We start from the raw sequence: 17,642 nt of genomic DNA, 5'->3' as shown, positions 1-17,642 counted from the left end.
AACTGCTTTTGGCAATGACAGGCCAACACATCAGTTAACATTTCCTACCATGAATAAATTAAAAGACAAGATGCTCATGGTAGCTATAGAGCGCGACAGGGATGACCTATTTTTGTAGGGCAACCCAGAAGTTAGCATCGCACTGGTTCCCTCAACAAAAAGTCAATCTAAATGTTTCCATTAGATTTTGTATTATTGCAGAAAAAAAGCCTTGTGGCAAACAAGTGTATGATACTTACACGTGTTGTTCAGCAAGATAATTTCACAATTCCACACCACTTTTATGCTTTTTGAAGTGTGAATGCAATTGGCATCAGCAAAAAGCGTTAGGCGATAAACAAAGTACACCACGGTCACATGAGTGTGAGTATACACGAGGCTGTAAAGGTACTAGCCGGTGTGATGACGTTTTGTAGTCTCATTTAGCCACTTGTCAGCAACCGCCTTTTTTAAGGCTTGTTAATTAAAGCTTCAAAATTCACGAGAGGGGTATTTACTGACATATTTTATGTTGTAGAACAAAACGTCAATCTCTTAAAGAAAGCTCCTAAACCCATTGACTTCGAGATGAGGAGTTATAGGAAATGAAAATGTAGTTTTATAAAAGGCTAAATGCCAACAAATATGGATTGAAGCAGAATATTTGGTTAGATAAAATTAAGTTGTGAATTTTGGAAATCAATGCATCTATCTTTTTTTCCATACATTTTGACTTTTGGACTTTACAATGCTTTATACCCTTAAACTATTTAAGTAATTCGGTACAGCCCTACTTCATATACTATTTACTGATTCGGAGGGCACTCTGTGTACTATTTCGCTGTCCATATCCAAATGATATATAGTAAAAAAAAAAAAAATCTACACAATGGAAATACTGCTAGGGGGATTAGCTACTGAAAAGGGCCTTGCCAGGTGTACTGGGTTTGCCAGCCACCCTGTGAATAGCATTCAAATACAAAAAAATAAAAAACTACTTTCAGGCAGCTGGGCTCCACCAAAATCCCCAAAACAGCTCTGTGCTGTTTGCTTTTCCACAAGTTCCCATATTCACTGCCCATCTGTGGCTTCGACTGGCTCTGCTACACACTGTGTGCCAATATACAGTACATATAAAGCCAAATGGGAGCCCTGCACAAAAACACTACCCTGCTCTGTGGTAAGCACCAGGCCCGGCACACCCTGTCCACATTTCACATCGCAGACCCACAATCTCTCCGGCCTCTCTGCTCCCTGTGTGTGCAATCACACTGATGAGAGTCGTGGCAGACTGGCAGGATAAACGGGTCACGGTGTAAATGCCATGTCCTATCGCATCTAATACCCCACACTCGCCAGTGAAGGCCTCATTCACCAGAGTTTACATTTTAAATCCGCTCTGATCCCAAAGAACTGTCTCCAGAGGACAGCGAACACATCAGTCGCCATTTTCTTCCTTTCTCTAAACCCCCTCCATTTCTTTATTTTCTATTTATCTATAGCACTTGTGTAAATCGTTGACATGTGGTTTTTAAAAGTTTGTACCCCACTACTTTGTGACAGTGAATACCTAATCGGATAAACAAAACCATTTGGAGAGATGTCAGCTTAAACGATTCGCTGATTAATTGACATTCATCAAGGCATTTGGCCGCGTTTCCAGCCTTTCAAAAGTGAGAATTTGCTGCTTTTTTCATTTTGTATCATTGTGAATTTGTTATTTTTTTGGCTTTGGACTGTTGCTTGGACCAAACAAGCTATCGTAAGCTGTATTCTTCTACTTTTTATTGCCAATAGTCCACAGCTGTTCCTTCCAACCAGCTACTTTAAGGAAAGGCTAGTTCAAAGCTATGGTGCAAGATTGGAATCAGTGGTTAATGAAAAACCTATTTGGCAGATTCACTGATAATGAAAATAGTCATTAATTGCAGCCCAAGGAAAATGTAAGCCTCTTTGTCTCACCTTGCTCGGTGTGTTATCGGCAGCTAGAGTACTCCTTGGGGGGACTTGGTAGACGTCTTGTCCAGGTGGGACTTGGTAGATGCTCTGTTGACTCTGCTGCTGTGGACTCTGGAGGGACGGTGGCACCTGGTAGATCCCCTGAGCTCCCCCTGAGCCAGCCGACTGGGCAGCGGCGGCCGGCGACTGGGCCTCGAACATGGGTCCGATCAGCAGCTTTAGGCGATTGCCCGGGGCGATGCCTTGGCGGCCGTGCAGAGAGCAGAGCCACCAGCCCTCCAGGCCTCCCGTGTTCTGCTCGATGACGGTGAGGATGTCCCCTTTGCGGAAGGCTAGCTCCTCGGGGGACTCCGGCATGTTGTCGTACAATGCTTTGGCCATCAGGTTCTGCAAAAAGAAAGCAGACGTTCTTTAGACGAAGATCTTTGCTACATTTTCACAGAAATAAGCTAGAAGCAACCTACCGTCAGATTTTAATCAATTATTTTGAACATAAAATGAATAGTTCTACATTTTAAGAAATCAGCTTATTAGTTTTCTAGCTAAGAATAAGATGAGGAGATCGATAGTCTCATTTTTCTACTTTAAATATAAAGCTATAGCCAACAGCTGGTTAGCCTAGCTTAGCATAAAGACTGGAAACCGGGGGAAACAGCTAGCCTTCCTCTGTCCAGCCTTCCAACGCTCACCAATCAACACATTATATATTGTTTGTTAAATTCGTACAAAAACACAAAAAAGACAAGTTGTGCTTCTGTGGTTTTGATGCTAAGCTAAACAGCTACTGTCTGTAGCGTCATATTCAGCATACAGACACAAGAGTGGTGTCGATCACCACACAAAAATGCCAAACTATTCCTTTAAAACACGAGCGTTTACTATCAGCTGCAGTACTTTTCTATGGTTTTAAAACGCTTTGGCGAATGACATGCTGGTGAACTTTTCTCTGCGCTTCAAATTACCATGCAGGATCCCATCAGCCCACAGCTCCAAACCAGATGCCTTTTCAGACCAATCTGAACTTGATGGGATTTTCTCAGCTTGCGCTCTCTGCTCCGGGGCACAGTTATCTAAAGGGCCAGCGAGGGCTGAGGGATAATGACTCAAAACCACAGATTTTGGAGATAGGAAAACCCCCAGAGTGTGCCACTTCTGTGTCTGAGAGGGGCATTTAAAGACTAATTGCCTCAGTAAATACATCAGTCTTTTCCCTTTAGCCTTTATTCATCCATGGAAGGAGTTAATTGAGTATGAACACTCCATTTCAGCTGCTTCATACTTGCATAATGACAAACCGTCCAGCACAACAGTCCTGTACTTCATATGTAAGCGCCATAAACACAATTATGGGATTAAGAGCCTTGCTCAAGGGCACCTTAAAGTTAGATACTGAGGGAAAGGAGGGTGTTCGGTTTTCCCAGCTTGTCTATTTCGTGCGAACAACTCAACTTGATTGCTTTTTGCAGCACCACCACCCAGGCAGATAGGCCTTGTAAAGACAATAAAAAGAAAACAAGCAACACATCTTTTGTTGACATTTATTGCTTCTGCAATAAAATGGCTAAAAACGATCTTGTAATGAAACTGAAGCTACAGAAGCACACTGCGTGGTCTTGCTGCTTGAATTAAACACACTCGTACCAGATGAAATCAGCAGAGTACAATTGGATTCTTAATCGGAATACAAGCGACATGCACATAAAAGGCAAAATCTTGACAAAGTGAGGATTATCAGCAACAAGTAAACGGTGACTTTAACTGTTTTTAAGCATCCAAATACAGCTTCTCAACAGTAAAGTATTATTCAGTTTCACTAATCTTTCAAGTACTTTTTTTGTGTCTGTCATTAACGCCTCACACTTCAGAAGCTCGGTGTGGGAATGAGGAAGCCCTCTTCTTCTTGAACCCTCGTTGGCCTTCCCCTTTCCTACCCGGTCTGATTCATGCAGTTCCCATGTGAAACTCTCTCTGCTACTAATGTCGTTATCTCTCGCTGCGGGCCTGGCCTCCCTGGCTATTGTCTGAGCGCACTGTCAGGACCATTAGCCAGCAACACAATTACACCCTCACAATCACCCCCCCGCCGCCAGCTAGCTGCGTCAAGTTCCGCTGTGACCCCCGTAGGTCGACGTCGCCCAATGGGAGCGGACCTGGATGTTTGCTTGTCGCAATAATTTGATCAAGGCTGGCAGAGGCATCCATGAGGAAAAGAAAAGGCTGATTGCTGTGATTGCAACTGTGGCTCCAATTAAGAGTTTGAATATATTCGAGACATTGGGCCTCATGCAAGAACATTCTTATTATGAACCCTTCTGGGAAGTTTGTTCGTACAAGATTCCCCAAACTTTTAATCTTAACTAACTTAACATTTGTCAGTTCGATCATTAGTAAAATCAATGGCAAAAATTGCCATGTAAAGGCTGCCAGCTCTGTTCTGATTGTGTGTGCAAGTTTCACTCCCAAAAATGTTACCGAAACAAAACAGTTCCACACTACCGAGCTTCAAGTCCTGCAGACAAAAAGATAACAAGTTTAACAGCGTCACTGGTGGTGTTATGGGACACAAAATAAACCAGTAATGTAGGTTAAACACTTAAAAAAACTAGAGCAAAGCGGTCCACGAGTAATATGAGACGGCGTCAAGGGGACGTGACACTCTATGAGATATATATAAGCGATGTTACACTGTCGGGTGCAACAGAGGATAATACTGGACAGACTAACAGATGAGCATAAAGATAATCTTCCTAAAACACTGAAATGTAAAAGTTGTCATGCCAAAATCATCACAACATCTCCTACACATTATCTCCTAAATCACTTGTGCGTTCAGAGCAACCTGCTAGTACGAGTGGTTCTTGAACGAGACTCATTGTCCTGCTGTGGTTAACTGCTCGGTGTTTGATGCTCAAAAGAGAAATGAAATCACCTCAAGACACCAGAGCAGCAGCACGTATCGCACTCCTTTTGTCTCTGCTAATTACAGCGATGCATCCAGCTGCACCACATGTGCACTAATACACAGACATTGAAAAATGGTACTGACAACCGCATAAACTTGTAAAGCGCATGTTTAAAACGTCCTCTGCAAAAAATTACGCATCAAGCTCAACGCACTGCAGCCTGAGAAGACCTCGTCATCAATTGCAGTTTGTGCTTGTTTTTTGTTCTTAATGCTGCACGAGTTGTTTTTTTCCATTTCCTTTCTTTTGGGTCTATTTGCATGTTTTGTACGTTGCAGTGCGCTAAGCCTTCAGGGCCACCGTACGAATGAGTGCTTAGTTTGGTGTCATAACAATGCTTTATGGTCACTTTTGTATATATACGTTTATACTTTATATTTCAATAAAGTCAAGAGGAAAGAAAAATATCTAAAAGAAAAATTGATTTGGCAGAAATCTTTATAATTTTTTACAACCAACACTATGAGGACATAAAGCCAATGTCAATAAGACATAAATACTATAACCATCACAATATTAATGTCATACTTTAAAGCTCTTTTAGGATTGCCAACACCTTGATAAAAACCTTAAACTGTCCATGAGCAAACTGAGTTTGTGTTTAAAAATGCTGCAAAACACATGAACACCTAATGCATCACCCATTGCTGTGAGTTTGGCCACTACAAGGATCCCAAAAGGGACAAGTTTGACACATTTACACAACCTTCCTCCTCACTACGGTGTGGTTGTATTCGGGCAGAGCTTTTGGGGAAGTAAACATACAAATCATGATCACTTCGATAGCACCCCCAATACACGGTGAGTCACACTAGAGCTAGATGGGATGTTCAAACCTGATGGGTGATGTGGAGCAGAAAACATCACCCCCACTAATAACACTGAACAAACCTGTAGTTAGCTGTAACGGCTAACGGCTACACGCAGATCATTTTTTTTCTTTTTGAAGTGACGCTCCTGTGTTTTTTTGTTTGTTTGCTTCAGTCAGCTGCGTGACTCTAATCGCAGCAGGTGAAACTGTCTATTAAAGCGGGCGTCAGATCTCTGGTGTAGACATCGGTTAGTCACAACACGATGACTCCACCGCTCGCCATTGATCCTCCTATAAACACATGTGTTTGCCATTAGTCAGTGGGCAGGCGGGGAGGGCCCCTTCTGCTTCATCCTCAGACGAGCTTCCAGGAAGTTATCCGTTATAAGCTGGCGAGGCGAGAGGCGTTCTGCTGCTTCCTAATGTAAATATGAGGCGGTTCCGGTCCTGACCTTCAAATCTTAATGAAATAGCGGGGGTTGGCAGAGGTTCATAGAGTGGGTTAGACAGTCAAAAGAAGGTCTCATCTCTAGACGACGTGGAAGGTCTTTTAATGGCTTTGCTATATTTCAGATAGTTTAGGCTCATAAGAGGCTGTGTGTTGCGTCATACAAGCTATTGAACATGTGTCAGGGTATAACGTTATTTCAAATAATAATAAATTACATATTTAAATACTACATTTAAATTTCTTTTTAAAATATACTTTCATCAGAAAGTTTATTGTGATTTTACTTTGCCATTTTTAATCGTTACCAGATCCAGTGAAGTAAATATTTGTAGCTTTTCTGTGTCACGTCTGATATTGTTTCACAGTGAGCTGCAACTAACAAACATTTTCATTGTGAATTAATCTGCAGATTATTTTTTTAAATGAATCATTCCGTCTATGAAATGTCAAACAAAAATGAAAAAATTCCCTTCAAATACTCAATTTTTTTTTAAAAGAAATGACTGAAATGTTTTTCTTGCCGAAACTATTAAACAACTAATAGTTTTGACTCTAAATATGTTAAAGATGAAGCCTGACAAATTTTGGCCTGAAAAACGGAGCAGGTCCTGAAGATAAAAGGAGGTGTAAAACTCCTGTACACATGTATTATTTTTTTCGGGGTCTCCCAGGTCTCTGCAACATCTGGTTTTGGAGACGCTCTCATGGCTGGTATGTTTTCGTCATCAGAAAGCGAGGAAACGTGCAAAGCTGAGCTGTCCAGATTGGCACCTGAAGCTCGATGCACAGCCTGAAGACCCAGCTGTCTGAGCCCCTCCACTCTCTGACTCACACACCAACAAGGCTTTTTTTGGTGCTTTTTTTTCCCCCAGCGTCTCGCCTGAACACAAACAGTATAAATGTCCTGTGTGGAAAGCCTGTGCTGACCATCCAAAAATAAGAAAAGGAAAACCTTGTGTAACTTCACCGGCCTGCTGAAAGGGCCCCACCTTCGCTTTCAGTAAGAGCTCTCTGGGTGGTTTTGGCTCTGCGGGGTACACATCAATCGAATAATAATGAAGGTGGCTTTGGCTAAACAAGCGCACAAATACTCAAATTCCCCCCTGCTACTGAGGCCAAAAGCACAACCCACACCACATAGCAGAGACACAGCATCCCCACAGCAACGGGAGCGGTCCTACTTCCAAAGAGACGAGGATGTTTTCAACCCAAACAAACACAACCTGCTCCCAAAAAAAAGAGGAAAAAGTGGTGCGCTCCGACTGTGAGAAACATAGCATTTAGGACCGTACCGACCGTGACACGCGTCCCTGAGTTGGTTCGCCGAAGAGGGGCGAACCAGCACACTCATTTGGCCTCATTTCACATGGTTAAATATAGAAAATAATTATAGTAATGACGGTAATGAGGACCTGATGACTTTTTACGAGCCGTTCCTCAGAGTGCGGGTGAGAGCCAGTTCAAATAAATGGGCCGTGTGAAGGGCTCTGGGTAGGAAGGGCTCATGGGAAGCGGTTCAGAGCTCAGAGCACATGGTAATTTCTTCATTTGGACAGTTTTCAGGAAGGTTGACCCTCTGATTACAACCCAAGCCACTGGGCCGTGGAATAACGTAATTACACAGCAGGCTCGGTGAAACTTCACCTCCGCTATTTCAGAAAGAGTCTTGCGGAAAATGTCACAACTTAATGGAGCTTAGATTTTCAGTCAGGGAAATGTGATCCAGCACAGGCGCTGCTGCCACACAATGACCGATTGATGTATCTTATGCAAGCAGCTGTAAATCAATCGTGACACAGTTACAGAAGCACGAATAGAGTTGGAACTTTAAAAAGAGACGGATCGATTGCTTATTCCAGCTTTGTGGCCTTCAGCACGGTCATTGATTAGAACATAGAAGTCACGTCATTGGCATGTTCGTTTTGTTTCTTTTCCAACAAGCTGAAAAGCATATTTGTTTTGTGACTGAAGATTTTCATTAGGCCCCATACTTCAAGACACAGCACACCCAAGCTCCTCCGGGCTGATAGAAACAGTCTTATTCATTCTGCATAAAAGACTATGGTATCCCCAGGGTAAATATGACACCCACCCCCCTTCCCTTCTACTCTCATTTGTGATTCACGAGCTGCTGCCGCAGCGCTTCGAGGAAACCTCCACTCCCTGAAACAGCAACAGTCTCAAACAGCAACAGCATGGCGACCGTCTCTGTGACAGGATGCCATGTGCCGGGTTGCGTCTAACCACGCTGCAAGCTGTGACTAACCGCTCATGCTCAAAACATCTCTGTTTGGGAGCTGGGATATTTGTTTAGTCAGTGGATGTGCATGGCTGAGACTGTGTCGTCATATTGGTGGAGTTTTTCCTGAAAACACAAAATGAAGTTTGTTAATCCTTGTATGGCAGCTTGTGTTAAGATAAAGATGCTTTTAAGCACTATCCTTTGATGAAAGGCCGGTCACACCAGAAATATTCGCGCTACAAGCTTGGTGAAGTAGAGACTACTCGCAGGGCTAGGCTACTTGTAATACTGTAGTTGTTGAGCTAACGGCTAACACGCAAGCCAGCAACTCTAGCGCTAACTGGATACAATATCTGTCTGAGTTTCTATATATTATTCCTCACCTGTGAAGTTAATATTGTGTCGTTACTGTATTAGTACCAATACAGTATTGGAGTATTTCTTCTACAGCTGAAACTATTGGTCATTTTATTCATTAGTCAGTTGACAGAAAATTAGACAAGGAACTATTTTGGTAATTCATTCATCTTTTCAGGGTTGTTTTTGGAGCAAAAATAACAATAATTTGCGAGTTCCAGCTTATCAAAAGTTGAGCACTTGGATTCTAACAATGTAACAAGATCCAAAATCCTTAGTTACCTGATGTCTGCCAATCTGAGGCAACCTAAGGCAGTTACAGTAGTAACAAACCATGATGCAACACTACGTGGGCCGTCAGCCACCTTTCTGATGAAGTCAAAGGATGTGAATTGAGAAATGACTTAACCTCCTCACTCTGTCCATTCATCATATCCATTATATTTCTTTACTGTTGCATAAACTACAAGGTAACTTGACATGACGCCCTCCTCTTTAGCCTGCAGCACTTCCTGCCTCCTGCAGTGATCAACGCTTCCAATGAACTCGTCCTTTCCCGCGCCGGTTCCCGAACAAAGCCTATAATTAGACGTGAAAGCCACACTGGACATATTCTCTCCAAAAAGTGTGTATTGAATTCTGGGAGCTGGAATGGCTGCTGGGGAAACACATTGTGCAACGTCGCCACTCATATTCCGCCGAGTCATTCCAGGACTGTGCGAATCGCGTTAAGCGACAGGAAGGGAAACCGTCCTTCAATTTGAGGAGCCTTGTTGGCCGGCATCCATGCTGTTTAAGTGTCTTCGAGCAAAGCTATGAATCTCTTAACGCTCTCGGGGCTTTTGTTTGGCTGCTGACCTCTGACCTACAAAAGACAATTTACTGCATCTACAGGGGTCAAGAAAGTATCAGCAACACACACAAAACCCCAACAGTATGGTTGGTATTCATGGGGCCCCAGCCAAGAGGCGCTCAGCGTTGGCAGAGCAGAGAGCTGGATTATTTCCAAGCTCGGCATTGATGCCAAACGAGGGTACACGAGTGCATCGTGGTAACCCCCGGAGACGAGAGCTAATCCCTCCGGGGGGCATTAGCCGAGATGTGAAATATGCCTCATGGTATCTCTGCAGGGCCACATTGAATGGTTTTTACATACAGGAATAGTCAATGGGATGGAGATTCACTCCAGTGTCTTCTCGATTTCACGCCACATGAAGATCTGTCAGACACAAAGAGACGAACAACTGAGGCGGCCATCGTCCCCCTTTGAGACAGGAAGGGCATCCGAGATGAAAGGGGAATCTTTTGTTTATCATTCCCCATTTTTAACACTTTAGTGCTTTTAATGATGATGCTTTTAGAGGTTGTATTTTATTTATTTCTGTCAAAGGTTGACCATGCTGCAACTAATGCTAATCCTTATTGAAAAGTTACTTGGTAAGTATTTTTGTATTGTTTTAATTGCCCATGAAAACCTCTCAGAACCCAATAAGATGGCTGAGAATATCCCGAGTAATCAACATTACATTAGCTTCTGTTTGTTGTGCACCAACCTTCAACAATCACACAGAGAAATTGTTTGTAGTAGAGAAGGATCAGATTCACACTTATCTACCTCGGGAAGCCTCGCCAAACCACAACAATGCTGGAAATCACAAAACTATAGCTGAAGGAAGAAAGTGGGAACACGAGAAAATACACTATCATTCTCCATCATGAAATAAGTCAACGAAATAAAAAAAGTTAAAGTTTAAAAATCAGTTGAACCCTATTCCAAGAATCTGCTTAGATGCATAAACATGATTTATTACAGAAAGTGGTCAAACAGATGCCCAATATAATTTCCCAGAGCCCAAGGTGGCATCTTAAATGTGCTTGTTTTATCAAACAAACAGTCAAAAATCCAACAATATTCAGTTTAATTCATATATGACAAAGAAGACTGCCAATTGTCACATTTGAGGAGCTGGAATCGGAGAAAAATGACTGCAACGACTAATCAATCACCTAACGTGCCTCATGTGTTCAGCCTGTTAAGTTGCACGAACAAGTGACTACAGGCTGTACTAATGGAGTTCAACACTGTTCTCCGCTGTTTCGTCTCCCTCTTATCCTCCACGAGGACCGGCCCTCGAACCGAGCCGACAAGAGGCCCCGCTACATCTTGAGAGATGACCCTGCAAAATAGCTGGCATTCCTCAAGGGGGAAGGAAGGAAGGGGGGGGGAGAATGATTTCCACCAAAGGTCAAGCATGGAAATGATTATATTGTGGCTGATGTTGCGTAGTGTCTCTCTCTCTCTCTCTCTGTGGCTGAAGTGAGCACACAATGCAGTCTGTCTCCACTCTGACCGTTTTCAAATGTTAATGACTGGCTCACGGTGCGAGGGGCGCAGGGAGACGGGTTGGTGGGGGTTGGAGGGGAGATTGCTATTCACTCTGGCTGTTGGGAGAAGCTCTTCACGCTCACTGAAAATCTCACACAGGGAGCAAACTTGAAGACACTCTGCACCAAAACGTAGCATAGCGTTAACTGGCAGTGGTTTAGGAAATAGTCTGCGTTGAATTCAATCTCATAATGAGCCGGAGAGCTTGTGTGGAAAAGCATGGAAAAGCTATTTTACATAACATGTGAGGTTTCTCCGAAGGACTGGTGTGCCTGGGTTTCTTTTCCCCGAGAAGACGAACGTCTCCTTCTGCACAACGCAGAGACGAGGCTGTGAGTGTCCCGGTGCTGCCCGACTCATTAACAAAATGAGGGCCACCTTGAAACAATCATGAGCATCTTCCCAAACAAGCTTCCCACGCACGATCGCCCGGAATGCTCTCATTCTCACGGGGCACTCCTCGACCTCCAGGCTCCCGCCTTCACCCCCCCGCAAACATCCAACTCTGTTTGCCCTCTCGTACCCCCCCCCCCCAACTTCCTCTTTCTTTCATTTTCTACAGGCCCTTTCAGCATCACAGATCCTCCTCCTCCTCCCTCTCAGAACAATGTCTGCTCCGGTCTCCTCCAGCCCTCGCTGCTTTTTGGACCAGTGCCTGGAGCCTGAACCCATGAAAAAGAAACACTAAAGAAAACACACACACACACACACACACACACACACACACACACTTGCCAGAATGTGGGTTCACCTAATCACTCCTCACTGTGCTTGTGAAGCTATTTCTGCAACAGTTACATCAGCTGCGAAGGAATGAGTTTAAAGGTTGTGGAAGTCTCTGGGTGAGAATGTACGCGTTATATCATTTTGCCCCAGAAAGTTGTGTTGTAAAGCATTAAAGGAACATTTTGGGAAATATGCTTATTGTCTTTCTCGTGGAAAATCAGATGAGAAGGTTTACTTGCATTTTTACTAGTGCTGGGCAAGTTAACGATTTAATTTCGCGTTAACGCGTTCATTAATTAACGCCGACAATTATTTTATCGCGCGTTAACGCATTTTTTAATTATAATTTTTTTTTTTTTTGAAAGACAAGAGACAATACATATACATAACAACAAGAGGATGACACGAACAGTGGGATAAAAGCCAACAAACATCCTATAGTCAGTTGCGGTAAAGTCAGCAGACACTCAGATCTCCATGGTCAACTCAGCAGACACTTACATTTTAGTGCACCTATATGCTGAAATTCACGGTAAACGCATTCAAACGGCACAGATCGGGAGCGAGCAAAGGACTTTGAAAGTTAGCGGAAAGATTAACGTGAGACAACTTCCGGTTTCTTCAGACGAACATCCGGTTTTCAGAATAAGATGCCAACAAACTATGAATTATATTCACATTAAGTATAAAACATGCTACCTGCATCTCGTAGACCAAATGTTATTGCCCTTTTGTTCATATAGCAGTACTTTTAAAATAAAAGTGCGCAATACACTACGTTTGAATTCATTATTGAACTTTGCCATAACAATGCGATTAATCGCAAAAAATCCATGCGATTAAATATTTTAATCGTTGCCCAGCACTAATTTTTACACCTATATCTGTGCGGTGAATCTAAAGCCGGAGCCGGGGGACAGTTAGCTTAGCATCAAGACTGGAAACAGCTAGCAGCACCTCTGAAGCTCACTAATTGTTGTATTTTATTTAAGCAGTACAAAACTTAGAGCAACATGTTGTTTTACAGGGCGTTCAAAGAATAAATATCTCTAAAACTTTTTACTCTTTATGCTACGCTTAGCCTCCTGGATGCTAGCTGTAGCCTTATATTTAACGTGGAGTGCAAACCCTTCAAAAACAGCAAATTACTGTTTTTTACATTTCTACTCTGTACACAAGAGTGAACAAATGAGATATCGTAGCTGAATCCTGCTGTTTACAGTCTAAATGCTAAGCTAAGCTACTTGTCCTTTGGCAGAATTATGTAGTAAAAAAGCACTTGGAACTAGTTAACGGCATTTTGTTTTAGATTTGAATGGAACAGGGTGAAATAAACACATATGATTGGTCGCCGCTTTGCCGCATCAGTGTGCCGCTGGGAAGAGTTGAAACCATGCAGCAACTAGCGTCAGTTTGTAGCTTTGCGTTACCTGCTTTCCATTGAAAGTGACTTGTAGCCTGTCACTATGTCCACCACAAAGAAAATAAGCCCATTTTTCCCAAAATGTTGAACTACACCTTTAAACCTCTGGGCCTCACTGACGCTGTAAGAGATCCGTCTGTGTGCAGGACCCATGGGGGGGGGATTATACGCATTAGGTGACCTATGGAAGACAAGCCTTCTCATTCACACCTGAACAGGGGGGGTGCTTCTGGCCACACTACAGCACCTCAGGACACGTGGCGGGGGCACCAACCAGCTCGTTAAAAGCTTCTGTTGAAGCATTATCGCTCTGTGAGGGAAAGTGGTGCTTAATATAGCTGTGAATAAATCATCTGATAGGGGGGGGGGACATGCTGAACTCTGGCACTATTTAACAGATTATAACCAGGATGCCTGAGACGCCGACGTGCGAGAATCTCCACGAACACAGCGGCGAATCAGAACGCGTCACCCGATCACCCTCTTTCCTCCGGCTGTGTTGCATAATGCAGATGTGTTTATTATAAGCAAAGAGCACGCTGCGTGATTTCTGTGCTCCCCCTTATCCCGCCCCAAGGCAAACAAAAGAGGTGCAGACGCAGTTTTTTACGTCAGAGATCTCCCTCCCTAAAGACAGATTAGCAGCTTGGAAACGCCGGCGTTGATCACTTTTGATGAAAACAGTGATCGCAGAGACCCGATCGAGGTTGTTTCCCTTTCCCTGAAATCCTTGTTACGCTCCCTGGCCTCGCGCCCGAAAAAACATCATCGCTTTCCGACTGCTCTGTGAGCCGTGTGCTTCACCCTGGACAATGACTCAGTTCGGACCATGACGCAGACAGACAGACACACACACACACACACACACACACACCCCCTCCAATCAAACAACCGCACCCTGGTAAAGAGTGACACAAGGCCCAGTGGACGCCTGAAGAAAAGAGTGTCAAGTCCAATGTCTGAGCCAAAGAAGCTACTTCACACTTCAGCAAACAGCCACTGCCCTGAAAAAATAAAACAACCTCTGAATCAGCCAAACACTTGGCACAGTTTTTGCCTCCCAAATATGGCGAGGCAGACTTCAGACTTGACGCTTAGCAGCAGCAGTTCAAGGCGCCAAGTCTCTCTCTAAATGGCCGGTGTTTCACAAATGAGTGATAAAAGCTGAAGAGACTTTTCCTCCAACAAGTCGATCCAAATGTTCCTGAAACTGACGTCCAAGCCGTCCATCACAAAACGAACCTCAATGACTGACGGCGACGGACACGAACGGATCCTCCGATCGGTCACGTGCTGAAGTAAAGAGCAATCTGAGAGATTTCGTCAGGACAGGATTCATTTTCTCTTTTCTTTTTTTAAGTGAAAGCGTCACATGATCTCAGCCAGAAGTGGAAAATATGAAAACACAGTTAATGACACAAATCAGCAGCGTCTATAATTGCGTTAGATTGTGCTGACAGGATTGTTGCGTCATTGTGATGATGTTTTAGTCATTTAACTCACATAATAAGCCCCCTGAAAAACTGAGAAATCACATTATAATGAAATGATTAAGCAATCAATTAGTCCATTGGCAGACACTACTGTTCTGACAGCCGATGGTTTAAGTCATTTTGAAGCAACAATGATAAACATTGCCTACTTCCAGCATCCTCACTTCTGAGGATTTGCTGCTTTTCTTCGCCCAATGTGATCAAAAGATTTGAAAATATTTTTATATGTTAAAAACACAGATTGTCAACTACTGACCCATATTAAAAGACCAAACTGAGACAATAAAAACACAGTACAGTAATAGATAGTGACAATAATCGTTAGAAGCCACCTTAACAAAGCAGCTTATGAATTTTAAGGACATGAAGACTTGCTCAACATTATCCGGCACTAACCTCATCAGAACAATAACCATAAAGCCAGCAACAACAAGTAGTGTCATTGAAGTGGTCAGTCTCACACTGAGGTGAAATGTGCTTTTTTAAATGTCCTACTAGGTGGTAACTTGATTCTCAGAAGTGAAGTGTTTGAACAGTTCTTTGTCAGCAGCAGGGACACTGCTGGGAGAATGTGAAGCGACCTATTTCTGCTTCTGAACCTATTTCTACTTAAGGGGGGCGTTTTAAACTCTATTTACGGCCCTGTAATAAATGTAGCCTCAGGGTAGAGATGATGATGCGTCAAAAATAAGACATTTACACATCAATAAACACACAAACATTTACAAAGCACAGTGACCGCATCCCTTTTTAGCAGTTTCCCTTTTTCTATTTTTACAACCAAAATCGATTTTCGAAACAAACCCGGATATAACTTTCAGAATCACCGCCATGAAACCAACAGTGGTGAAGTTTCAGTCGTAGCCCACCACGGAGAACACTCTTTAAAAAACCAGCTTAGTCGTAAGTTATTTTCTCCCCAGCGTACATTAGAGAGAGAGAGAGAGAGAGAGAGAGAGAGAGAGAGAGAGAGAAATTAGCGACCCGCAATCACTTACTTTGTATTTCATGTTGTAGCTCTTCTTCTGTCTGTGACTCCGGTAACAGTGAGTGATAATATCCGCTGTATCGCGTCAAAGAGCGCACATCTGAATAAGTGTTTCTCTGCGCGGTCAACCAGCCATCCGGAGCTTCGTGGAGAGAGAAACACGCACGAAGGAATCCGCACCGCTGCTCTCTACTCCTCTCCACCAGATTGCTCTTCACCACATTGAAGGGTCGGACCAGCTTATTTGCATCAAACCCCGCTGATTGGCCGGAGGAAACGTTATGTCTCCGCCCCCATGCCCCCCCCCGTGGACTGCTCCGTTACAAATGTGACGTCATTATTTGACTACAATACAGCATATTTAATCTTCTTTATCTTAGTTCTTTGGGGGAGAATCATGCTCTACATGTTTTGATGTTGTATTTGCACCATTAAAATAGTGCCGAATTAGCTATCGGAGGTTCCTGTTTGTAATACACCCATGGATGTACAGACAACTCTCACTGGAATACTCTGGTACTGATTAAAGACTTAAAAATGGGATAATTCTTAGGCAAGTTCTGCAGCTGTAATGTAAGACGCTTCTTTTTTTCCCCCTTTATGTTTTCTAAGTGGATCTATGGACTTTTATCAATATCATCAATGATAAGTCCCACTGAATCTTAACAGATTGCATTATGTCTGTGTTCAGATTTGACTGCGTTATGGCCGTGAAACAGTAGGCCTTAAAATGTTGATGCAAACAGCTGCAATCAGCAGCCATACTTTATCTACTATGTATGTCTAACGCTATGAAAACAAGTAACACTGTTACAATTCTTTTACTTTTATTGATGTACTGATCCCCCCCGGGATGTATGATTAACCTTGTATGCCAAACGTACATTGGCGACAGTATTTAGTTTTGAAACACAATTTCACTGATCGCTATAAGGAAGTTCTCACAGCTCTATTTGTGTTTGGGCTGTTTTTCTGAGAAGCAGTGAAACCAACCCTACGTGTGAAAGAAGTGTGATTATGTAGCGTTTTCTTCCGCACAGAGATGTGTCTGTTGACTCAGAAGAAAATGACATCACCCAGTAGCACAACTCCACCAACACAATCATCCCGCTATGTTATGCATAACTAAATTAAATGAACATATAAGCACGTGAGAACAAACTGCTCTTTATTAGCATAACTTCCACATTCACGTTACTGCCACGGTACAGTAACGTACACTGTGGTATTACACAGCAATACACCTCTTTTGAATTCATAATTGAACTTTTCGCAAAAATCATGCGATTAATCGCGATTAAACATTTTTATCGTTGCCCAGCACTACTAAATACATAAACTAATGTGTTTTTTCTCTGAGCTGTAGCCAATCCTGAACACTTGTCTTTCCAAATGTGACGGACAAACACATAATTAAACATCAATAACTCCAGCTTTAGTTACATGATTTCAAACACTAGCTGCGAGTTATTTGGGATTTCTCTGAATTTATCTCTCAATTTTCAATCTCTCTGTACAAAACACAATTTCCCAATAAACTCCTGATACGAAGACAGTAGAGGTAACATTTTACAGGTTATTTCACAGTCATTTACAGGTTACCTTTAGCGCTCACCCTGACTTGAGAGAAGACAGCACGGACGATAGCGGAGATGTCACATCCGCACACTCAGCTGAGAATCTAACGGCGGTGACAAGCACACGCCCGAGCTGATCTCTGTCAAACTGGCAGGAAAGCCTTCGTCTCTGTGCGTCGCCCTGCTAACACCTCCTCAGTGCAGTGCTCGAGATGTGCATATCATGAAACACAGGAAATCACTGGAGAAGAAGTCACCTCTGAAATCTTGCAAACATGCAAGTGTCT

The 17,642-nt window shown here is 43.0% G+C and overlaps 1 protein-coding gene across 3 annotated transcripts in view; it reads right to left on the bottom strand.

Annotated features, from left to right (window-relative positions):
- Window positions 1–17,432, bottom strand: part of nedd9 (neural precursor cell expressed, developmentally down-regulated 9) — a 30,557-nt gene extending 13,125 nt beyond the window's left edge. The window contains exons 1-2 of one of the 3 annotated variants that reach the window (XM_031874792.1): window positions 17,394–17,432; window positions 1,942–2,325 (exon numbers count right to left, since the gene is read on the bottom strand). In XM_031874792.1, coding sequence (XP_031730652.1) covers window positions 1,942–2,319 — 378 coding nt within the window. In that variant the 5' untranslated portion in view covers window positions 2,320–2,325; window positions 17,394–17,432. Of the gene's footprint in view, window positions 1–1,941; window positions 2,326–2,900; window positions 6,617–15,788; window positions 15,993–17,393 lie in introns of those variants that run through there. The other 2 variants (XM_031874790.1, XM_031874789.1) reach the window with 2 other exon arrangements.
- Between the last annotated feature and the right edge of the window lie 210 nt (window positions 17,433–17,642).

The sequence above is a fragment of the Anarrhichthys ocellatus genome, unplaced genomic scaffold, assembly GCF_004355925.1.
Source record: "Anarrhichthys ocellatus isolate YVR2014 unplaced genomic scaffold, GSC_Weel_1.0 scaffold84, whole genome shotgun sequence".
Lineage (NCBI taxonomy): Eukaryota > Metazoa > Chordata > Actinopteri > Perciformes > Anarhichadidae > Anarrhichthys > Anarrhichthys ocellatus.
The sequence above is the reverse complement of the archived record's forward strand: the minus strand, read 5'-3'. Positions and strand labels throughout refer to the sequence as shown.